We start from the raw sequence: 25721 nt of genomic DNA, 5'->3' as shown, positions 1-25721 counted from the left end.
GAACGGAGACTAGCTAAGTTTTGGGACTGGCCACTTTTAGAAACAGGACAGTGTCTTTCATTGACCAGCAGTCTGACTTAGTGTGGCAACTCATATGGAACCCTATCTTGCCCGGGATGCCGTTAGTAACTTTAAGAGGACCAGCTTGAGTTCGGAAGTTAAATGACACAGTAATCAACTCATTTCACATTCTTCGTTTTGCTCAACTTCGGCATATGCAATATTCAATCGTTTCCAACATTTACGGTCTCTGTTTAGTTCCGTAGGAACACTCTGGGCTGCAGGAGGTCAACGGTCCTGTTTCTAAAAGTGTCCAATCCAGGTCACAAATATGTGGCAGGATCCCCCCCAAATGGATAGACTCCTTTCTGCGTCCCCATCCCCCGGAAACAAGCAGGAGCTTTCCCTAAGTCTACCGTAATGGTGGTCGAGCAGTTTATTGATTTTATAGTTCCATGGCATCTTTTTTCAGATCAGGCAACCAGAACTGCACACAGTACTCGATGTGCAAATGTACCATGGACAGACAGACTTACCCCCCTCCCTTCTTTTAACGGAACTGTCTAGTGTTTTTTACTGCTGGCCACGGTGGTAACAGCACTGATGCTCTATGAGCATCGGAGCTGTTACTGCCATGGCCAGCGCTAAAAAACGCTAGCATAGTCTTGTAAAAGAGGGAGAAGGGGTTAACAGTGAAATTGCTTTCCAGCTTAAGGCTGGCACCCACTCCATGAAAAGTGGATACTATAACTTAGCTAAGCCGATACTTTCTTTTTTCCCTTCACTAGAGCTTTAATTTTCAGTGATGGTTGGAGATGGGAAAGAGGAAAGGAAAGACTGAGGGTGGGCAGGAGAAGATGGCAGTGATTGGTGTGCTAGGAAGAGTTCATCAGTCAATGGAAAGGGAATTTGACCTGGGAAAAGTTTATGGACGGGTCAGTGGGCCTGCCCAACCAAGATAATGTAGCCTTCCCTTCTGGGAGGAGGAACTCAGTCTTACTTTTACCTGATTGTTGTTGCGAATAAGTTAAGTGCAGTAAAACCTTGGATTACAAGTACTGTAACTTGGTTTGCAAGTGTTTTGCAAGACAAGCAAACATTTCATTATATTTTAACTTGATATACAAGCAATGACTTGCAATACGAGTACATACAGTATACACGCGCCACATCATCACAACTGAGCCGATGGTTCTTCTCTCTCTGACGCTGCAGAGGTGTAGTGACTGTTCTAAACGAGCGAGGTCTTGGGTTGTGGAACGAATCGTCTGAGTTTCCATGATTTCTTATGGGGAAATTCGCTTTGATAGTTGAGTGCTTTGGATTACAAATATGCTTCTGGAACAAATTATGCTCGCAAACCAAGGTTTTACTGTACCTCAGACTGAGTCAGATCTCAGAAGTAAAGGGCGATACAAAATAAATTACTTCATCCAATAAGGCAATGGCAAAAACGGATGAAAAGGAAACAAAGTAAAATAGGATTCCGGATTCTTGCTATTCGTTAAGATTCTGAATGGAATGTTGCTGCTCTTTGGGGTTCCGGAATCTTGCTATTCGTTAAGATTCTGAATGGAATGTTGCTGCTCTTTGGGGTTCCGTAATCTTGCTATTCGTTAAGATTCTGAATGGAATGTTGCTACTCTTTGGGATTCCGGAATCTTGCTATTCGTTAAGATTCTGAATGGAATGTTGCTGCTCTTTGGGGTTCCGTAATCTTGCTATTCGTTAGGATTTTGAATGGAATGTTGCTACTCTTTGGGATTCCGGAATCTTGCTATTCGTTAAGATTCTGAATGGAATGTTGCTGCTCTTTGGGGTTCCGGAATCTTGCTATTCGTTAGGATTTTGAATGGAATGTTGCTACTCTTTGGGATTCCGGAATCTTGCTATTCGTTAAGATTCTGAATGGAATGTTGCTGCTCTTTGGGGTTCCGGAATCTTGCTATTCGTTAGGATTTTGAATGGAATGTTGCTACTCTTTGGGATTCCGGAATCTTGCTATTCGTTAAGATTCTGAATGGAATGTTGCTGCTCTTTGGGGTTCCGGAATCTTGCTATTCGTTAGGATTTTGAATGGAATGTTGCTGCTCTTTGGGATTCCGGAATCTTGCTATTCGTTAAGATTCTGAATGGAATGTTGCTGCTCTTTGGGGTTCCAGAATCTTGCTATTCGTTAGGATTTTGAATGGAATGTTGCTACTCTTTGGGATTCCGGAATCTTGCTATTCGTTAAGATTCTGAATGGAATGTTGCTGCTCTTTGGGGTTCCGTAATCTTGATATTCGTTAGGATTTTGAATGGAATGTTGCTACTCTTTGGGATTCCGGAATCTTGCTATTCGTTAAGATTCTGAATGGAATGTTGCTGCTCTTTGGGGTTCCGGAATCTTGCTATTCGTTAGGATTTTGAATGGAATGTTGCTACTCTTTGGGATTCCGGAATCTTGCTATTCGTTAAGATTCTGAATGGAATGTTGCTGCTCTTTGGGGTTCCGGAATCTTGCTATTCGTTAGGATTTTGAATGGAATGTTGCTACTCTTTGGGATTCCGGAATCTTGCTATTCGTTAAGATTCTGAATGGAATGTTGCTGCTCTTTGGGGTTCCGGAATCTTGCTATTCGTTAAGATTCTGAATGGAATGTTGCTGCTCTTTGGGGTTCCGGAATCTTGCTATTCGTTAGGATTTTGAATGGAATGTTGCTACTCTTTGGGATTCCGGAATCTTGCTATTCATTAAGATTCTGAATGGAATGTTGCTGCTCTTTGGGGTTCCGGAATCTTGCTATTCGTTAGGATTTTGAATGGAATGTTGCTACTCTTTGGGATTCCGGAATCTTGCTATTCGTTAAGATTCTGAATGGAATGTTGCTGCTCTTTGGGGTTCCGTAATCTTGATATTCGTTAGGATTTTGAATGGAATGTTGCTACTCTTTGGGATTCCGGAATCTTGCTATTCGTTAATATTCTGAATGGAATGTTGCTGCTCTTTGGGGTTCCGGAATCTTGCTATTCGTTAGGATTTTGAATGGAATGTTGCTACTCTTTGGGATTCCGGAATCTTGCTATTCGTTAAGATTCTGAATGGAATGTTGCTGCTCTTTGGGGTTCCGGAATCTTGCTATTCGTTAGGATTTTGAATGGAATGTTGCTACTCTTTGGGATTCCGGAATCTTGCTATTCGTTAAGATTCTGAATGGAATGTTGCTGCTCTTTGGGGTTCTGGAATCTTGCTATTCGTTAGGATTTTGAATGGAATGTTGCTACTCTTTGGGATTCCGGAATCTTGCTATTCGTTAAGATTCTGAATGGAATGTTTCTGCTCTTTCGGGTTCCGTAATCTTGATATTCGTTAAGATTCTGAATGGAATGTTGCTGCTCTTTGGGATTCCGGAATCTTGCTATTCGTTAGGATTTTGAATGGAATGTTGCTATTCTTTTGGATTCCGGAATCTTGCTATTCGTTAAGATTCTGAATGGAATGTTGCTACTCTTTGGGTTTTGGCCAGGTACTAGGGACCTGGATTGGCCACCGTGAGAATGTTTAGATGTTTTTGTGCTCAGTTCATCTTTCTTTAAGGGCCATTTTCAAACAAAATACATCTAAGGGAAAAACACAGAAATACAAGCCATTTGGCTGGTTAGGGGCCAGCAGTTTTACAAGACTGGCCAGACAGACATCCCAACAGAGCCATGGGGGCAGCCCGAGGAGCACTGCAGTGGACTTCCATGGGTCATGTCACATCGTAACACCCTTCTACTGTATGCTGAGCCCTCCAGGAAGAGCAAAAAATGAACCGTACCCAACTATACAACAATACAAATGCTCTAGATATTTTGAGCCTGATAATGAAACCGTGTGAGCAGCAATCCCAGATATTCAATGGCCGTCTCAACAGCATTGAATTATGCAGATCAATGTTCGGCACCTCACACTTAGCTTAAAAAGCAGGTCCATCTGGCTACGTGCCGTAGCTGGCCAGCCAAGAAAATCAGCAGAAACCAGCTATGCTGAGCGACATAGCCGGCAAGCTGGATATTCAGCGGGAGATAGCTGGTTATATGCCATTGGGTATCAGTGGATAGCCAATCCAATGGGACATTGCTGGCCACTTGAGTCCCACCGAATATCAGGAGGATTGGGGGATTTGGGGACACTCACACTCTCCATCACAAGTTAGAGTGGAATATGGGCCTGGTTCCCCTTCTCTACAGTCCACTGCACCAACCACTGGTGAAGTAAGGGGGGGACAGAGGGCTGGCAGACCACCCCAGGTGCTGTCTTGGTAGGGGCACCGACACCTCTTTGCCCCCCATGCCATGCTCGCATCCTCCCTTCCTCCCGAACCTCTTTAAATCCTCGTCAGTATGAGCACCACCTGGTTCACCCCTGAAATCACTTCCTGGTTGCGGGGCCAGGAAGTGACGTCAGAGGGAATGCCAAGGTGCCAGTTTTAGAATTTCCCCCTTAGTCATTATTGATTTATTCAAATTTAGATTTACTTAACATTTCCAATTCTTAATCAGAACCCAAACCTTTGTGACGTAAAATGCATAAAATTGTATTGCAAAACGCATAACAGAGATAGTGTCATAACTAGAAAGGATGAGTGAGGGAAAGGGGGCTGTAGTTGATAGTGAGGGGGAGGAGAGTGAAAACGCTGAAATGGGATTAGTGTGGATGGAAGAGAATGAAAAGATTACAGGGGGAAGGGAAGATGAGGCAGCTGAGGGGGTGAGAGGAAGAGAGGAATATAGATAGGGTTACCAGACATCCAGATTTTCCCAGATAGGTCCTCTTTTTAGAAGACATGTCTGGGTTTTGAAAAGCTTCCATGTCGGTGAGGACACAATCATACACAAATACTTTCAACAATCGTGGAGTTTTGTCAATAATGAAAAATACACAAGTTTTCTTTCAGAACAAAGGCAAAAAGGGCTGAAATGAATTGTAACATTGCAAAAGGGAGGGGAAAGACCCAGAAAGACCTAATAAAGACTCAGCAGACTACAGAAACAGCAAGGTGATGTTTTAAGAAAAGTGAGCAAATGACATTGGACTACGGAGCAGGGGAGGCATTAGGAACCTTAACTAATGCTTCATCCCAGGTAGGAACGATGTGGTCGAAGAACTTACCCGAACATATGACTCCGAGCCTGTCCTCAGGGTCTTTGCAATAAGTCCAACTTCTCCAGTGATGTTTGCAGTGGGACAACCGTGACTCAGAACCTTCACAGAGTAGAGCTTCCTCCCACCCTGATCCTGAAGTATTCCAGAGTTGGGACCCTCTTACCACACTGACAACGGAACCGCAGCCCAGCTCTCTGCACACCACGGCAGCAATCTGGGTCCCCTGATCTTTAGAACAAATCATATTCCAGTCCTCTCCTACCGAAATCTCCACTTTTCCTGCACAGGAACTCTCTCCGCCCACAAGCCTGGTTTTAAAAGGGAGATCTGAAAGACATCGGAATGGCAAAGGGGAGAAGCAAATGTTAAACAACCACTCTCACCAGTCCTCAGAGGCATAGCCAGACATGATATTGTGGGGTGGGCCTGAACCCAAACTGGGTGGACACAGAAAAATGATGGCAGTAAAGGTCCCATGGCCCATCCAGTCTGCCCATCTGCAGTAACCATTATCTCTTCCTCTCTCTCAGAGATCCCAGGTTCCTATCCCAGGCCCTCTTGAATTTAAACACAGTCTGTCTCTACCACCTCTTCTGGGAGACCGTTCCATGAATCTACCACTCTTTCTGTAAAAAAAAGTATTTCCTTAGATTACTCCGGAGCCTCTCACCTCTTAGCATCATCCTATGCCCTCTCATTGCAGAGTTTCCTTTCAAATGAAAGCAACTTGACTCATGCACATTTATATTACGTAGGTATTTAAACATCTCTATCATATCTCCCCTCTCCCGCCTTTCCTCCAAAGTATACAGATTGAGATCTTTTAGTCTGTCCCCAAACGCCTTATCACGAAGACCACACACCATTTTAGTAGCCTTCCTCTGGACCGACTCCATCCTTTTTATATCTTTTTGAAGGTGTGGCCTCCAGAATTGTACACAGTATTCTAAATGAGGTCTCACCAGAGTCAGGGGCATCAATACCTCCTTTTTCCTACTGGAAATACCTCTCCCTGTGCAACCTACCATCCTTCTAGCTTTCGCCGTCACCATTTTAACCTCTTTGGCCACCTTAAGACAATTACATGCTTTCTCCTTCCACCCTTATTACAGCACCAGCTGCCCTGAACAAATAAATATACGAGCTGGAAGAGATCCTCCAGCACCAGAGCAGCTCATTCTCCTCCTAGCTGTTCACAGGCTGCTGCAGCACCAGCCTCTCCCCCCTGAACATGATCAGCTTTGTAGAAACCGAGCATGTGGGGTGGGGGGCAGACTTTAAGAATAAATGGGATACCTATGTGGGATCCCTACGAGGGTCAAGATAAGAAAATTGGGTCATTAGGGCATAGACAGGGGGTGGGTAAGCAGAGTGGGCAGACTTGATGGGCTGTAGCCCTTTTCTGCCGTCATCTTCTATGTTTCTATGGTCACAATATATGCACAGTGGCGTTGGCTGCAGCAATTAGGAAAATGAGCTGTTCTGGCCACCAGGGGTTGCAGTTGGCGGGGCTTGGGGATTTTAGATGGACCTGAGCCCAAACTGGGTACCCATGGCTACGCCACTGCCTGTCCTTCCTCTGGACCCCTTATATATGCTATGTGGTTTTTCCCAGAAAGGGTGTGAACCCTTCTGCTTTGAGCCCCAGTGGATTGTAAGCATGCGCCAGATCAGCGTTTCCCCAGTCGGGCCTGGAGTACCCTCTTGCCAGTCAGAATACCCACAATGAATATGCATGAAGGCAGTGTATGCCTGTTCATTGTGGGTATCCTGAAAGCCTGACTGGTAAGAGGGTACTCCAGAAACACTGATCTACATTTAACCAGCTATGTTTGTAGTGGTTTAAAAAAAAAATCCCGGAAACTGAATGCCAGTCGCCAGATATGACCTGGCATTGAATTTCCAGGTTTGTCACCGTCTGCAGGAGATAGGCTGTTTCCTGTGGGTCCTTTGAATATAAGGAGAAATTAGGTCTTATCTGCTCATTTTCTTTCTTTTAATTCCTCCAGGCTGGCACAGACGAACGGGTTGAAGCTCCTCTGCCACATTGACTTTGGCTGTGCAGTCCCGTCGACAATCAGCCAAGCAAGACCCGACCAATGTCTTAAGAACCGTGAACTACGAACATAAGAAAACTCGATACACCTATGTATCCAGAGACCGTTGGTTACCGACTAGAACTGAGCCCATAATAGTGTCCCCAAAAGAAGAAAAAAGTGGCACCGACCTAATTTCTCCTTCTTTAGCATCCCTGCAGACCGGCACAGACAGATGGGAAGCACCAAAGCAGTTCCCATCATGAGTGGGACCCCCGAAGGGCTGCCACGAGAATGCATTTGTCAATCACCTGAACATCAGCCTGGTAGGGACACACGTCACATATACTGTATTACTTTAACCACTCTACACAAATGTCAAGTATCCACATTACAACGAAATATTAAAATGGTAGTTTCCACACTTTAAAAAAGAAAACAGTTTCACCCCAATAAAGCAAGTCTTGCTCACAAGTATTCTTTACAATAAATGTTAATACATGCATACTGGATGGACCATCGGGTCTTTATCTGCTGTCATCTACTATGTTATTATGTTAACTCCAGATTTCACTCAGAATTCACCTTTTTCAAATCTAAAATCCACCCACACATGCTCCTTAAACCTAGGGTTACCATATCCTGGACATACGGCCCTGCCCAGTTCTGCCTCTGGCAAAGCCCATTTCCACCTCCAATCCCAGCTCGTTCTGACCCCAGCCCCGTCCACACAAAGCCTCCTTTTTCCCCCCAACAAGCTCCGTCTGTGTCCAGAGGGCCTGGAGCACGTGCGGATGTGTGTTTTGTCATCCGCGCATGGTTAGAGACCCTCCAGATGTGGCCGGAGCTCATCGGGGCTTTCCAAAACTCAGACAAACTGCCAGGTTTTGGAAAATCCGTCAAGGGACCTGGACTGTCCTCTTCAAAGAGAACATGTCTGGGTTTTCTCAGAAGTCTGGTAACCCTACTTAAGCCCAGCTAGTTACTAACATGTTTTGCTTTTTCCAGACTTGTATCCAAGCTTATCAAATTAAAGTCATAAACAATGCTTCCTCTAAGGACTAGATGGATGTGTGACAAGTTTTTAAAAATTGTTTTCATGTGAGCAACAAATTCTATAAATCATCCATTTTCCAGATTTGCAAGTATTTTTATGAGCGACCATGTAAAATCTGTGAGCAACTCCTAGAACATATGGTCAATTGCTCATTTGCTCAGCTTAGAGGAAACACAGGCCATAAACTTTAAAAATACACTCTCTCAATTCTAATTATCACCTTGCCTTACTCCTCAGATATTGCCCATGTCTCTCTAAGCTTACAGTTGGGTCCAAGTGGTAATCTTCCTCTGCTGGTCTAAATAGCATTCTCTGGCCAGCCTCAAAAATCAATGCCTCGGCTTCATTTTGGGCCTGGTCCAGGCTCTGAAGCATTTCCACACATGAACAGAAATTTGTGCATGCTCAGAAATACCCGATCCACCACTGCCCTGCCCGCAGGAGCTCCTGGCTTTGTGGTGGCATTTCTTCAGGATGCCTGATGTGTGCAGAACCTCCACACCTTCCTGGTCATCCTGACTCATCAGCTCGTAGCTGTAGCACTCCCTGTGGCCACATCAGACCCTCTCTCAGGCTACAGCAGCATTCCAGTTTCAGACCCGCTCCACTTGGCCCAGTAAGGTAATTTTTAACCTTGAGTTATCTAATCACTTTTCACAAGTAACCAAAGGGGAACCTAAGAGAAACCATCTACACTAACTTCTTCAAGTCTGTCATTACCAACACCATGAAGTGAAAACACCACCAGTAGCCTAGTATCATCCAGATAGGACAGTTAATAGTTCCTGAACCAGAGGGCATATGCTATACTTTGTCTCTACTGTAGACCCAAGCTTGACCTATAACCTGGTAACCAATGGGACATAACTGAGAAATATGAAAACTCTGCTTTCCCAGCCAGTTCCCTCAGAAAACCAAGATTACAAGAGAGAACAAGATCACAAATAATAAGCAGCTTATTATATGCCTAATGAGCATTCAGTAGACAAAAAGTCAATTATTACATCTTCCCATGATATTGGCCATTCACTGGGAAATATCTGCCATTGCCTTAGGTACCCGATTAGACTATTTAGGATTTTAGCCCATCCCCTCCAGGAACCCAAAATGGGTTACAATGATACGTACACAACTGTTTCCAGGATCAATATCGAGCTCCAGGATTGGTGCAGACATGTACATATACTAGGGGGGGGACTGAGAACTTTTGAAGATATGTAGACACCCTGGATGTGCCCAGTGGCTGTTAATATTCAAAGCATGCAAGGTGATACGAGGAGATTAACTTTGAAATTATTTGGGGTAAATATGAGACAGGTGAATTGTAAAAGAATATTTTAAATTGGCTATGATTGAAATAATAAGATCCCATTGTAAGGAAGGCAGCTGCACGGAAATTAAGACAAAAAAGGCTGGGTATAGGTTTTCCCAGAAAAACAGGATAAAGGCCTTTACAGAGAGGCCTTAAAAAGGAAGTCATAGATTAAAACACACAAGCAAATTAGGAAACGTTCATACAGAAGTTATAAGGATAGGAAAAGCAAAACATTGGCCATGTTAGGATTTAAACGTAAAATGACATTCCAGTCATGTGATCAACTGGGCCACTGAATTCTAACTTTATGGCAATTATTACAAATGATGTCACATATGGTATCAATGTCTTTGACTTGGCTTTCTCCTCTGGAGAGCAGAGAAAATTCACTAACGTGCATGGCTCTCCCCAGACGTGAAAGGCATTAACAAACCTGTATTTGATTATTACACGGAACGGAACCCCTAGCCCAGTCACGTGGGGAGAGGGAGTCCATTCGGGTCATTCTTTTGGCCACGCCTGGCTTGAACAGCACACAGGGAGATATGAAACCTGAATACTTCTCACCACTGTGTAAAGCAGCAGATTACCTGGTATCGAGCACACTATTCCCAGAAGGTCAGAGGTGAACCTGAATGGACTTCCATAGTAGGTGATACACTCGGACAAATGATCCTCCTCGCCAGTGCACGCAACAGGCAAAACCCGATCCCCTTCAGAAAGACTCTTCAACACCCGTCTGAAACGACCACACCCGAGCTGTCGGCACGCTGCTTCAGCCACTGTTCCGCCTACAGGCTCTCCTCTCACTCGCCACCACGTTTGCTCGAAAAAGACCTCCAGGGTCCCTTCACAGGGGTTGTTTCCATCTACAAGTCTTGCATCCGAAATAACTAAGTACAATGGAGAGAGAAAACATGTTAATGCAATACCAGTCTTTACCGGTACTCAAGCAAACGGCACTCGCACCCAACAGGCAAAAAAAAAAAAAATCCTCCCTCCAGCCATGCTGTGTCAGCAGTCATGCGCTGCAAACCCTCTCCTTCCAGCCATGAAGCAGCAGCAGTGGCGGCAGTCCTGAGCGGCAACCCCCCCCCCTCCCTCCCTTACCTGAAGCAGCAGCCGGTCAGCAGAAGCAGCACTGAAAACAGGTTGCTCGTGGCCAGCTCCAGCAGGGCCTTTCCTCCGATGAATCACTTCCGATGCGGCAACGAAAAGGCCCTGATGGCGTTGGGCATGAGCAATCTGCTTACAGCGCTGCCTCTGCTGACCGGCTGCTGCTTCACTCTGTGAGGGGGCTCCAGGAGGCCAAACTCGTGCAGAGGGAGGAAGGGCTGACCAGGGAGGGGGAGGGGGAGGGGTAGAAGGGAGGAAGAGAAATTGGGAGAGAAGGGGGGAGAGAATGTGACCCAGACCGAAGGGAGGAATAGATGCTGGATCTACAAGTGGGGGTGGGGGGATGATAGAGAGAGGTGGGAAGGGAGAGAGAACTATTTTTTAGAGTAAATCTCAAACAAGCAGAAACTACAGTTATCTGGCATCCACTAATCCCCATAACTGAGAGTTTACTGTATCTTTGATTCAAAAGTTCAGTATCTATCTTTTCCAATATACTGGGCATTGTTGGAGGCATGGGAGGTTAAAAAAAAACTACTTTTGTGGGCCACAGCCCGATATTCAGCCGGGGTCTGCATAACACTTTTGTGGATCTGGCCAAATATCATTTGTGCTTCTATAAGTTCCAGGCTACCAATAATCATGCCCTAATATTCAGTGTCTGTCCCAGGACATGGCCTAAAACTGAGGGTATAATTTAGCCAGCAAAATGCTGACTGCCACTTGCTGAATAGAAGGGGGTTACTAACACGCTACCACGCCATTTCACTCGTTACGCAGGAGATAAATTATGCATTTAGAGATTCCGAGAGCGCCGTTTGCTCATGTTGATGCCTGCATAGGATAGATACCAGCTCTACAAAATGATTAGCCCTCCTTGACGTTAATGAAAGAGTTTGCTCAAAACTGGGAATGCTCGGCATTCACTCCATTCACAGAAGTGGCTGCTTTGGGGACCTGCTTTGCTTCTGTACACCTGATATTCATCAAACATCTTCACTGTGGCAGGGAAGGGTAGTCAGTGTTCCACTGTTTCTATAGATGACATCTTTCTTCTCAAGGGACCCACGACCACAAGAGGGCATCTGCTCAAACTCAGGGGGGGGGGGGAAAGTTTCGTGGAGACGCAAGGAAGTACTTCTTTACAGAAAGAGTGATTGAGCAGTGGAACAAGCTTCCAGTGCAGGTGATCAAGGCCAGCAGCATCCCGGACTTTAAGAATAAATGGGATACCTATGTGGGATCCCTACGGGGGTCAAGTCCAGGAATAGGGTCACTAGGGTAAAGTAAAGTGGCTGTATAAAGGGGTCAGTTGACTCCAAGGGGTGGGTCAAGAGAGTGGGCAGACTTGATGGGCTATAGCCCTTATCTGCCGTCATCTTTCTATGTTTCTATGTTTCACTTAACACTTCCAGTCATTCAGAAAAAATTCACTCCTATGCCTCTTTGGAGTTCACCCCATGCATTAGGAAATGGAGCGAGAGGACAGACTGGGGCTGCAATTATGTTACCTAGAGAGCAGCGAAATTCAATCGTTCCCCAGATCATTTATCCCTTGGAGTTAGACTGTAGAAAAAGCACGCCTAAGTCAAACAGGGAGCAGCAACAGCCACCACTTGAACATACATTCGCCAGTGCTACTTAAAAGAGTGGAGCTGCCGAATATTTGAATAAAGCGATGTCAGGCCATTAGGATTATTATTGACAGTACCTGAATATGAGCCACTGAAAAAGCTGATAGAAAAGTACGTCTCGCAGTTCTCCACTTGTCTTAATTTGTGATGACATCTCTCCCTCCCTGGTACTCCCTCACACATAGTATCGGATCCCAGGAAAGTCATCGGGGTTTTTACAGAGGGAGTTTCTGTTTGGACATTTAAGACAGTTCCGCAGCCCATCTGTTTAATCTCTTTTCCAGTAATTGGCAGGATCAGAGGAGAAGACTCATAACACAGTGTCCCCCAGGTGCCTTCATGAAGAATCTCCAATCTTCCGGAGCAGGGACTCTCTCCACCCATCAGTCGTACCCTGGAGGGACCTGGAAAAAAGAGCCATCGAGAGTCACTGAGAGTCGTTACACCCCCCTCTCCCCTATTCTGATTTCAGAAAACTCTTGAAAACTTTTCTTTTTCCTAAATTTCTGATTAATTCAATTTCTGTATTCTTTCATAGCACAATCTTTTGTTAACCGCATTGAACTTACAGCTAGGCGGTCTAGAAATCTGCTCTTATGTTATGTTCTGATTCCCCAAAGTTGAGCTTAAATACAACACAGTACCACATCTCAACTACTGAAGCCAAGCAGACGAAGGAGTCACATCGCTTCCTTTTCTGCTCTGACCAGTAGCTAGAGCACATCTTTCAAGAACCTACCAGTTCAGACAAATTACGTTTGGTAGTTGACATTTTAGAACAGTGCCTCTCAAAATGTTTTTTCATGGCACATTATAACTGAAATTATCAAATTGCAAAACCAACAAAAAAATTAAACTTGAGAGTTATTTATTTAAACTTCTTTAAGAAAAGTATGGGTAATTATAATATTGGTGAACTAAAGTAGATAGCATAGAATTGCTAATTATTGCGATGGATGTGCTTGTTTTTTTTAGTGCAAATGAACTCAAAACGCAGCTCGATAGTCGACACGCAAACATGCATTTCATCATCCACCATCTGCAGTCGTTCTCTTTTTTTTAATTTCATTTCTGTCAGAGCTGAAAATCCCAATTCGCAGATAAGATCCAAATGGTAACAAAGCCTTGATTGTTTTGTTGGTCAAGTTAAGATAACTACTGCATAAAAACTAAAATTACTTACCGTTAGTTTTCAAGGGAATAGTCCACAAGTTGAAAAATGCTATATAAAAACAATAAACTAATATAAGTGAGGGCTCAGTCACCAACCGATCTATGCGAAAAGTACTATTAAAAGTACAAGCGCCGGTTGTAAACAGGGACCATCATAGCACTCTCAGTCCCTTAACCTTCCATTTGAAACCGAGATAGAAAATAGAAAAAAACCACTTATCTTCGAATTAATGTGAGGAAGGTAGCACAGTATTTAATCCAGCGCTTGTAGCAGATTTCAATCTCTATTAAGAACCCCCTTGTTTGAAACGCCCATAGCCTCCTTTCGACTCGAGTTTCGCGGCATCAGGAAGGGGGCAGTAGCTAAAGGAGCGAAGGAAATACCCATCCAAACCGGAGATCGGTTAGTGACTGAGCCCTTCACTTATATTAGTTTATATTTATTGCTTTTATATAGCATTTTGTGCACCTGATATTTGTACTCTTTTATCAACTTGAGTATTCTCATGAAGTAGATTTTTTAACACAAGTAATTGCTGATTAGCTCCTTATTTTTGGAGAGTTAGTTTTCAAGGATAAGAACATAAGAACTGCCATCTCCGGATCAGACCTTCGGTCCATCAAGTCCGGCGATCTGCACACATGGAGGCCCAGCTAGGTGTACACCTGGCGTAATTTTAGTCAACCATATCCCTCTTTGCCTCTCGAAAGGAGATGTGCATTTAGTTTGCTTTTGAATCCTAGAACGGTGGATTCCGCAACAACCTCCTCCGGGAGCGTATTCCAGGCGTCCACCACCCGCTGTGCAAAGCAGAACTTCCTGATATTTGTCCTGGACTTGTCCCCCCTTAGCTTCAGTCCATGTCCCCTTGTCCGTGTCACATTGGACATTGTAAATAATTTTTTTTCCTGCTCTATTTTGTCGATTCCTTTCAGTATTTTGAAAGTCTCGATCATATCCCCTCACAGTCTCCATTTCTCAAGGGAGAACAATCCCAGTCTCTTAAGTCGTTCCTCGTATTCCAAGTTCTCTATATCTTTTATTAGCTTCGTTGCTCGTCTCTGCACCCTCTCCAGCAGTTTTATATCCGTCTTTAGGTTGGGAGACCAATGTTGGACACAGTATTCCAACTGTGGTCTGACCATTGCCCTATAAAGTGGCATTGTAACTTTCTCCGATCTACTCGTGATTCCTTTCTTTATCATGCCTAACATTTTATTCGCTTTCTTTGCCGCTGCCAAAGAATGATGCTTGTCTGGGCAGTAGTATCCTCACGCACACAGACTCTTGCGTACATGAAGTACATGTTATCCATTCTAGTGTATATTTATGAAGGGAATTTTTAAAAGTAAAGTAAAATTCTGGAATCTCAAGTGACACATGGTTTGAGAGACACTTTTAGAGGATGGGGTATTGAAATTCTGATAACTGGGAAGATCTGGAGAATCCAAGATTACATTACATTAGAGATTTCTATTTCGCCATTACCTTGCGGTTCAAGGTGGATTACAAAAGAGTTATAAATGGTGGGTTACAGTGGAAGATCATTGGTGAATTCAAGAGAAGTTGAGAAGAACAGGTAGTATCTGTGGGGCGGGAAGAAGGTGGGAGGAGGGAAGGTATTTGTGATGTTAAGAGTGTTTCATTTGTAGGTGTTCCCGGAGGCAGTAGACGCTTTAAATTCAATGTTAATAATCGCCATTTCAAATGGTGTTTCTCAATTAACTTAGGTGCTGGTAGGGTGCCTACTAGTGTCTAAGTTGAGGTGCCATTTGTAGAATTTCACCCTAAAATAATAATAATAGCTTTATTTATATCCCGTCATACCTTGTCAGTTCAAGACGGTGCACAAGTGGAGCTGTAAGGACAACGAAGTTCAAGTTTATTTCAAGTTTATTCATATTATTTGATTGAACGCTTTTCCAAATTACAAAGCGTTGTACAAAAGATAAAATAAGATTTAAAGAAATCACTTATACATAGTATATTAATCAAACATACAAGGGTAACTACTTTTAAAACCACTAGAAACAATAGGAAAGTGGGGAAGAAATACAATTTTTTAAAGAAAAAGTACATAAAAGGTAAGTACATTAGGGGGGTATGAGGAAGAAAGATCAAATGAGAGAGCTATTAGTAGTCTTGATTTAAGGGAGGTTGGAAACTATAAGATTTTACCGTGGAAGTGAACTTTCAGTTAAAGGCTTCTTTAAAAAGAAGGCACTTTAAACTTTTCTTAAATTTTTGCAAATCCTGTTCGAGTCTTAAGTATAAAGGAAGAGAGTTCCAAATCGTTGGAGCAGTTACAGAAAAGATAGAAGCACGGCGTGTTCCGATAATTTTTAAAGAGGGAAGATTAAGAGTAGACTGAGAGGATGATCTAAGAACTCTTGACGAACTATGTGGAATCAGAAGCCTATCTATAAATGCAGGTGTATTTGTCTTTATTGTCTTGAAGACTAAAAGAGCTATTTTGTATGTAATCCTGTATGTTATTGGCAGCCAGTGAGCTTTTTGAAGTAGAGGTGTGACATGGTCAAATTTTTTTGAACCTGAAATTATCTTTATTGCTGTGTTTTGTATAAGTTGAAGACGCCTTATATCCTTTAGATATGCCCCTTTTAATAAGGAATTACAATAATCTAATTTTGATATTACTAGGGAGTGAACTAAAGTATTAAGGGAAAAAGTATCAAGAAGGGGGACAAGTGAACGAATCATTCTCAGCCTATAGAAACAGTTTTTGACCAATGCACTGATGTGTGAACGGAACGTGAGATTATTGTCTATTAGGACTCCCAAAATTTTTGTGTTAGTAGTTTGATTAAGGGGTTTATTGTCGATTACGATAAGGTTAATGAGTTGTGCCCCTTCTTTCCCTGAAAAGAGCACAGTAGTAGTTTTATTGATGCTCAGAGATAGCTGATTGACATTAAGCCAGTCATGGATTTTGGCCAGCTTTTGGTTAATATTAGATATGTCCTGGGAACTTGTGGGATCAATGGTATGCAAAAGTTGGAAATCATCTGCATAAGCATATACTGTGAATCCGATGGATTGACAAAGGGTTAAGAGAGGGGCCAAATAGATGTTAAACAGTAATGGAGACAATATAGACCCTTGTGGTACTCCATAATTTGTTTGATAAGGTTTTGAAAAAGAATTTTTAAAGTACACTGTAAAGAATCTATCTGTAAAATAAGATCGAAACCAATCTAGTACTTGGTCTTTTAGACCAATGGAAGAAAGTCGTTGGAGTAATAAATGATGGTCAATTGTGTCAAATGCTGCTGCTAAATCTAAGGAAATGAGAATGACAGATTTATGTTGGTCCAGATAGTAGTGAATGGATGTGACGAGACCTACTAGTGAATGTTCTGTTGAATGATTTTTACGAAATCCTGATTGGTTGGGATGCAAAACCTGAGTTTTATCAATGAAATCTGACAGTTGCTGAAATACTACTTTTTCAGTAATTTTTACTAAAAATGGAAGACTAGCTATTGGACGGTAATTTGAACAATCGTAAAGACTGATTTTTGAATCCTTAATAATTGGAAGGAGAACAGAGTGTTTCCATTCAGTCGGGAGATGAAGTAGACAGACTTTTATGAATAATTTGGAGAATAACTGGGCCAAATATTGAGAAATAACGTTTAAGAAGGAAAGGATTCAGTTTTAGAACCTTTTAGTTTTATAGTTTGAAATAAATGTTCTATTTCTGTTAAAGTTGGAAGAATAAACTTAGAACATGAAGCTTGTAATGACATATAACTTTTTTGATCTTCATCTGAGATATCAGTAATGGCGTTGGATAAGAATATGCTAGTGCTATGCTTGTCTAGACTAGTAGAAACATTATTAGTTATATTTGCTCTAATTGAAGTAATTTTAGTATGAAAAAAACTTGCTAAACAGTTGGCAGAAGGAGTGTCTTCTGTTGAAATTACTGGTTTATGTTTGAAAATTGTTAATTGTTTTAAAATTTTGAAAAGTGATGAGGAATTCTTAGTCATAGAAATTTTTTTAATGTAGTATTTTTTCTTTGTCTTGTTAATCATTTGACAGTAATGTTGAGAATGTTGTTTATAATTATCCAGGTTGTTTTGTGGAGGTTTGGAGCGCCATTTGCGTTCTGCTGAACGCAGCTGTCGTTTTAGTAAAGCAAGAGAAGAATTATACCAAGGGTTTTTTTGCTTTTTAGGAGAGATAGTTTGGATTGTTATTGGAGCTATTTTATCTAAAAGAGATTGACAAGTATTATTCCAAATAATTAATTGGTCATTTATTGTTAAAGATTTAAATTTGTCTAGATCAAGTAATGGTGAAGTAATAAGCGAGTCATCAATATTTTGGAGGTCTCTTACCTTGATAACTTTGTGTGACCTAGGGGAGTCTTGATGAGGGTGTAGTTCTAGAGTTGTTTGGAGAAGACTATGGTCGGACCAAGGAACTTTGAGTATTTCAGGTTCAGAGAAGTTAGAAAGTAATTCACAAGGGGCAAAAATCATGTCTAGAGTATGACCTTTTATATGTGTTATGCCGGTTTTTAATGGTATAAGGTTGAGATCATTTGTATGGGTAAGAAAGTCAGTTAGATTTGGGAGGGATAGATAAACCGAAAGGTGACTGGGATAAAAGGGGGAAGGGATGTGTAAGGCATGGTAGGTGTTAAGTCTGTCGGGGGGGAAAGCACACTCCAGGGATTCAAGACAAAATTAGACAAGTTCCTGCTGAACAAGGACGTGCGCTGGTAGGGCTGGTCTCAGTTAGGGCACTGGTCTTTGACCAGAGGGCCGCCGCGTGAGCAATTCTTATGTTCTTAAGCCGAATAGAAGGGTCAGATAAATCTGTCAAACAGGTGGGTTTTTAGTGATTTCCTGAATGAATGGTATGTTAGTGGGCATTCAGAAAAATTGAAAGGGTACAGGTTCAGAACCAATTCTAGGAAGTTCTTCTTCACCCAAAGGGTGGTGGACACCTGGAATGCGCTTCCAGAGGGTGTGATAGGACAGAGTTTCAAGAAGGGATTGGATGATTTCCTGAAGGAAAAGGGGATCAAAGGGATTACTATACAGGTCCTGGACCTGATGGGCTGCCGCGTGATGAACCTCTGGTCTGACCCAGCAGAGGCACTGCTTATGTGCTTAGTGTAACCAGGATGAAAAGTTTAAAAGTTACCAGGGTTTAAAGAAGATTTTAAAGGGTTTTTAAAGCCAAGTGGGTTTTTTCCTAGTTTGAGAAGTTTGGTATGTGTATTTTTTTTTGTATTGGTGCAATTTTGGTATTCGGTTGCTGATCTCCTGCCCAGGTTTGCTGTCCTCATGCAGAGATCAGCATTAACTGCTTGAACAGTTGGGATGGTGACTTGGATCTGTGGGCAGGTAGTTTGGTTTCTGTGCCTTGTGGTTTTATTAAATGAAAAATAGAAATTGGAGGTTTGGGTTGAAGTTGAGGTTTGATAGATAGATTCTGGTATTTATCCAAGGATGGAAACATTTCTTTTTGGCTGATGTGAAGAATTGTTTTATCTGTGAGAATCTTCTGGGAAGTGTTTTGAAAAATTCTCTGAGTGACAAATCTGTGGTGCTGATTTAGGGAGAAGATTTTATGAGAGGTCCTGTGTGAGATTCCTGTGGTGAAGCGAGGTTGTGAACTGCTTTTGAAACCTGATGTCTGGAGATATTTTCAGTCTCTGTGTAATAAGTCTGTGGTGCTGATTTCTGGAGAAGTGAATGAGATGTCCCGTGACAGATTTCTGTGGAATGTTGTGAGAGGTTGTAAAACTGCTTTGGGAATAATTTCTGTAAAGATTTTGGAGATTTGGGGAAAAGATTGATATGCATGAAATGTTTAGAGCAATGGTTTCAAACTCGCGGTCCGCCAGATACTATTTTGAGGCCCTCAGTATGTTTATCATAATCACCAAAGTAGAATAAAATAGTTTCTTGATCTTTAGCTATAAATTACAATATTATTATTAAGACTTAGCTAAAAGGAAAGATTTATAAACTATAAAGAGTTTTACCTCATGCAAAATTGTCATTTCTTTAATAAGACATTAACTATTTTTTCTGAGGCCCTCCAAGGACCTACAAATCCAAAATGTGGCCCTGCAAAGGGTTGGAGTTGGAGACGACTGGTTTAGAGGAAGGATGAGTTTTGTGATTATACAGAGGAAATTGGGGGAGGGAAATAGTATAGGGAACATCAATTATTATTTTTTCCTAGCTTAGAAAGTATTTTAGGCAACTGTGAGGTTATTAGATTTAGGATAGGGTTTTTCTTATTGATTTGTTTTTAGTTAGAGTAGTAGGTTGGTTTCAGGACGAGAGAGTCTGCTAGCAAGAGAACGCCAACATGGGACCCCTACACAGAAAGGACAGAAAGCCGCATATACCCTAATCTGGGGAAAAAGAAGAACTGTACAGAGGGGAAGTAGAATTTCATTGTTTATTAAATTTTATTTCTATTTAAAATTTTGAATCCTTAGTGCTTCTTTATATCTATTTTTGGTTATGGTTTAATTAACATTTTTATTTACAGGTTAATTACATTTTATTATTATATATTTTTTTGTGTGTAATTCACTTCTTCTCCTGGGGAAAGGTATCAATTTAACCCTCGGTGTTCACGTCTACAAACAAACTTTTTTCAAGAGAGTTACCTTTTACCTCAGTCAGAAAAGGAAGGGGTTACGTTAGTGAGTTCAGGATGAGGTCACTTAAGGTGTTGTTCCAGATCCCTGCTTGAAAGGAGAGTGTCCTGTTAAGGAATCTTTTGAATTTGCATCCTTTGGGCGAAGGAAATGTGAACATTCGTGTTCTGCGTGAAAAGCGGAGTTTGTCCGTTAGGGTGAGGTGTTTCAAGAAGTAGGTGGGTGCGGTGCCGAAGAGAGGCAACCGAATTTGAAGATAATTCTGGCCTCAATAGGTAGCCAGTGAAGTTTCTTGTAGTATGGGGTGATGTGGTCGGATTTTTTCAAGTCAAATATTAGTCGAATGGCTGTGTTCTGGATAAGTTTCAGTTTCTTGATGGTATTTTTTTAATGTGAGATCCTAGGTAGATTATATTGCAGTAGTCCAGTGAGTTTAGAACCAGGGACTGGACCAGCAGTGAAATTGAAGTATGGTTTTAGGGTGCGTAGTTTCCATAGTAAGTGGAAGCATTTTTTAATTAGGATGCTGGTATGAGCTTCTAGTATCAGTTGCTGATCTAGGGTGACTTCTAGGATTTTGATGGTAGGGTTAATTGGTAGGTTTCTTCTATTTAGGTTGATAGTAGATTCGGTTGGTTGGTTTGTTGGGGAGGCCATCAATATTGACCCTGTAGGTCTCATAGACAGAAATGAGAGTACTACATAGTAATCAGAAAATGACTGTTACTTTCTAATAAGGACTCTAAGTTTACAGTGTAAACATACTGAAACATGCGTTGTAGCTTCTTGGTCCTTCTGAGAATGGATTGGACTCCCATGTTAGTACTACTACTATTTATTATTTCTATAACACCATAAGATGTATGCAGCACTGTACATTAAACAAGCAAGAGACAGTCCATGCTCGAAGAGCTTACAACCTAATTATGACAGACACACTGGACAAAAATGGTGAATAACTACAAGGGTTTTTCAAAACGTTTCTGCACTTTCATGTTTTTGTGCTCAACCACAAACATTAGTAGGACGCTGGGAGAAATGTATCATAAAACAGGGTGAATATGTGGAAAAGTAATGTAATTTGCTTTTGAAACATTTAATAAATAGGGTGAAAACTTTTTGAAGACCCCTCATTTGCGTAGTTCACGTAGGGAAATACAAACGGATGAAGAGGTAGAGAGGGTCGGGGATGACAGACAAATGTGGTGCTTTATAAAGTGGTGGGGTTAGGACTTAAGCGCAGCTTCAAAAAAGTGGGCTTTCAGCCTGGACTTGAATCCCGCCAGAGACGGAGCCCATTCTAGTTCAGGAGCTGGATCTTGTCAAATCTAGTTTCTACCTGGACTCGGTATTTTGGGAAGATTTTCAGCACAGTTGGATTTTATTCTAATTTTATCTTTTGCATTGGTTGGATGCAGTGGCGTACCGAGGGCAAGGAGGGGGGAAGGTTGGCCCACCCCAGGTGCATGGAGTTCGGGGCTATGTGGTCCACTGGCCCCTTCCCCTTTGACATCAACTTCCTGTTCCGGGCCAGGGGACCAGCAGAGCTGGCAGCTGCACAAAGATGGACCGCAGACCAGTGATCACTTCAGCACCCCAAGCTGCCTGGAGGGGGGAGGGGGGGCTCTACTCCAGGTTTCTGCCCTGCCAGGCACGCCACTGTTTGGATGTGTGTGTTGTGGTGAGTGTGGGACAACTTTACTATCATAAATGGATTTCTAATTATTTTTAAGTGTTGCTAATTTGTATTAATGTCAGCCTGTAATCTCATGGTGAAGATCATTACCCAGATTGCTTGAGCTAACTACGTCAGAGCCAGTATCAGTGTGGAAGTCCAAACCAGCAGATACTGAAATGTGCAGAGGTCACCGGAAAAGTCATTTGACAGATCAAGTTGTGTCCAAATAACCACGGCAACTTGGCTTATCTGAATTCCATGTGTCCTATATTTAATAGAACAGATCTGGCTACAGTTGCTGGATAGCTTACCCCCCTCCCCCACCTTTATCAAGCTGCGCTGCTGAGAAGCGCAAGTTAAATGCCAAGCTGCCCGTTCTATTCCTATGGGTGGCTCGGCGTTTATCTCACGTTGCTCTGCATAAAAGCGTGCATGGGGGGGGGGAGGGGTTAATGCATTATCGCACCAAGAAAATTCAAAAGTTGATCTGCCAAATATACTGGTCTAAAGTTTTAGGTGTAAGTTCAGACTTTTCTTTAACCAGACTTAATAATACTCGTATTAATTGGTTAATTAGTCAACGGTTCTATAGTGTTAAAGTTTATTCTGTCTTCTTTCCCTTCCCTGATTGTGAGCAAAACAGTAGTAGTTTTATTGATGCTTAGAGATAGCTGATTGACATTAAGCCAGTCATGGATTTTGGCCAGCTTTTGGTTAATATTAGATATGTCCTGGGAACTTGTGGGATCAATGGTATGCAAAAGTTGGAAATCATCTGCATAAGCATATACTGTGAATCCGATGGATTGACAAAGGGTTAAGAGAGGGGCCAAATAGATGTTAAACAGTAATGGAGACAATATAGACCCTTGTGGTACTCCATAATTTGTTTGATAAGGTTTTGAAAAAGAATTTTTAAAGTACACTGTAAAGAATCTATCTGTAAAATAAGATCGAAACCAATCTAGTACTTGGTCTTTTAGACCAATGGAAGAAAGTCGTTGGAGTAATAAATGATGGTCAATTGTGTCAAATGCTGCTGCTAAATCTAAGGAAATGAGAATGACAGATTTATGTTGGTCCAGATAGTAGTGAATGGATGTGACGAGACCTACTAGTGAATGTTCTGTTGAATGATTTTTACGAAATCCTGATTGGTTGGGATGCAAAACCTGAGTTTTATCAATGAAATCTGACAGTTGCTGAAATACTACTTTTTCAGTAATTTTTGCTAAAAATGGAAGACTAGCTATTGGACGGTAATTTGAACAATCGCAAAGACTGATTTTTGAATCCTTAATAATTGGAAGGAGAACAGAGTGTTTCCATTCAGTCGGGAGATGAAGTAGACAGACTTTTATGAATAATTTGGAGAATAACTGGGCCAAATATTGAGAAATAACGTTTAAGAAGGAAAGGATTCAGTTTTAGAACCTTTTAGTTTTATAGTTTGAAATAAATGTTCTATTTCTGTTAAAGTTGGAAGAATAAACTTAGAACATGAAGCTTGTAATGACATATAACTTTTTTGATCTTCATCTGAGATATCAGTAATGGCGTTGGATAAGAATATGCTAGTGCTATGCTTGTCTAGACTAGTAGAAACATTATTAGTTATATTTGCTCTAATTGAAGTAATTTTAGTATGAAAAAAACTTGCTAAACAGTTGGCAGAAGGAGTGTCTTCTGTTGAAATTACTGGTTTATGTTTGAAAATTGTTAATTGTTTTAAAATTTTGAAAAGTGATGAGGAATTCTTAGTCATAGAAATTTTTTTAATGTAGTATTTTTTCTTTGTCTTGTTAATCATTTGACAGTAATGTTGAGAATGTTGTTTATAATTATCCAGGTTGTTTTGTGGAGGTTTGGAGCGCCATTTGCGTTCTGCTGAACGCAGCTGTCGTTTTAGTAAAGCAAGAGAAGAATTATACCAAGGGTTTTTTTGCTTTTTAGGAGAGATAGTTTGGATTGTTATTGGAGCTATTTTATCTAAAAGAGATTGACAAGTATTATTCCAAATAATTAATTGGTCATTTATTGTTAAAGATTTAAATTTGTCTAGATCAAGTAATGGTGAAGTAATAAGCGAGTCATCAATATTTTGGAGGTCTCTTACCTTGATAACTTTGTGTGACCTAGGGGAGTCTTGATGAGGGTGTAGTTCTAGAGTTGTTTGGAGAAGACTATGGTCGGACCAAGGAACTTTGAGTATTTCAGGTTCAGAGAAGTTAGAAAGTAATTCACAAGGGGCAAAAATCATGTCTAGAGTATGACCTTTTATATGTGTTATGCCGGTTTTTAATGGTATAAGGTTGAGATCATTTGTATGGGTAAGAAAGTCAGTTAGATTTGGGAGGGATAGATAAACCGAAAGGTGACTGGGATAAAAGGGGGAAGGGATGTGTAAGGCATGGTAGGTGTTAAGTCTGTCGGGGGGGAAAGCACACTCCAGGGATTCAAGACAAAATTAGACAAGTTCCTGCTGAACAAGGACGTGCGCTGGTAGGGCTGGTCTCAGTTAGGGCACTGGTCTTTGACCAGAGGGCCGCCGCGTGAGCAATTCTTATGTTCTTAAGCCGAATAGAAGGGTCAGATAAATCTGTCAAACAGGTGGGTTTTTAGTGATTTCCTGTTAGTGGGCATTCAGAAAAATTAAAAGGGTACAGGTTCAGAACCAATTCTAGGAAGTTCTTCTTCACCCAAAGGGTGGTGGACACATGGAATGCGCTTCCAGAGGGTGTGATAGGACAGAGTTTCAAGAAGGGATTGGATGATTTCCTGAAGGAAAAGGGGATCAAAGGGTATAGATAGAGGATTACTATACAGGTCCTGGACCTGATGGGCTGCCGCGTGAGCGGACTGCTGGGCGTGATGAACCTCTGGTCTGACCCAGCAGAGGCACTGCTTATGTGCTTAGTGGAACCAGGATTAAAAGTTTAAAAGTTACCTGAGTATTTTTGGTATTTTTGGTGGATAAAGGTGAACTGGTGGATATTGTGACCAAGCAGACACAAGGCCGGCCATGGTCCCAGATAAGCTGTGGGAAAAAGTAAAAACAAAACCCCGGAAGGAAAAACCCAGGATCTCCCAGAGGTATATTGTGGGAGATAATGCCAGTGACCACCAGGAGGAGCCAGTTTTATCTAAGGAAGAAGGGAGTGAGTTTGATCCTAGTCACCACCAGGGGAGCTCTAGAGGCCCCTGGACTTCTGCTGACACTCCCAGAATAAGGCACGCCCCTAGAGTACATAAGCAAGCCAGTTAGGGAGGAAGTTTAGGTCTTGCCTCCCTAAGGATTCACCTGGGCCTAACAGGGACAACAGGCCTATACCGATGGAATGGACTGAGGCTGAACAAGCAGAAGACTTACCATTCCTGAGCGAGGAGCTTATGGACTTCCAAGAAGCTGGTATTGGCTATGAATCCAATTATCCTGAATTAATGCAGGTGGACTTGGCTTCAAGCCACAAACAGTGAGTGTGTTTTGGAACTGTTTGTGTGCTGTTTTTTTTTGTTTTTTGTTCTGGAATGTTGATTTTGAGGAAGCTGTGGGAGAGTGTTGGGAGAGGTTTGCTATTACCTGGGTGGGCATTTTAAGGCTATTATTAGCTAATTTAAAGCAAACCTGAGGCACTCTCCATTGCCTGGCAGTGAATTGTATGGCTGCCAGAGGCTTCACCTTGAAGCACTGTGAATAGGGTATACAGTGCCTTTAACCCTATGGTGTTTTGTTTTGTTTTGTTTGAACTAAATATCCTGCTCAGGAGCAGGCTGATTTAAGCTCTGAGGTGAGCCCCAATCTTCAGGAGAGAAGAAAGAGGAAGAAAAACAGTGTGGACTTTATATTTCACTGTTTGTTTTTTTTTCTTTTGAGTTTGGACTGTTTAAACTTTGTGATCAACTTTCCTGATTTGCTTGGACC

General features: G+C 41.9%; 1 protein-coding gene across 3 annotated transcripts in view; it reads right to left on the bottom strand.

Moving 5' to 3' along the window:
• Positions 1-25721, bottom strand: part of LOC117356816 (scavenger receptor cysteine-rich type 1 protein M130-like) — a 91900-nt gene that overhangs the window by 54613 nt on the left and 11566 nt on the right. For 2 of the 3 annotated variants that reach the window (XM_033936543.1, XM_033936561.1), the window contains exons 3-5: positions 12367-12693; positions 10130-10432; positions 5138-5458 (exon numbers count right to left, since the gene is read on the bottom strand). In XM_033936543.1, coding sequence (XP_033792434.1) covers positions 5138-5458; positions 10130-10432; positions 12367-12693 — 951 coding nt within the window. The remainder of the gene's footprint in view (positions 1-5137; positions 5459-10129; positions 10433-12366; positions 12694-25721) is intronic. The other variant, XM_033936553.1, reaches the window with a different exon arrangement.

The sequence above is a fragment of the Geotrypetes seraphini genome, chromosome 1 (assembly GCF_902459505.1).
Source record: "Geotrypetes seraphini chromosome 1, aGeoSer1.1, whole genome shotgun sequence".
Lineage (NCBI taxonomy): Eukaryota > Metazoa > Chordata > Amphibia > Gymnophiona > Dermophiidae > Geotrypetes > Geotrypetes seraphini.
This window is presented reverse-complemented; position numbering and strand designations above follow the sequence as displayed.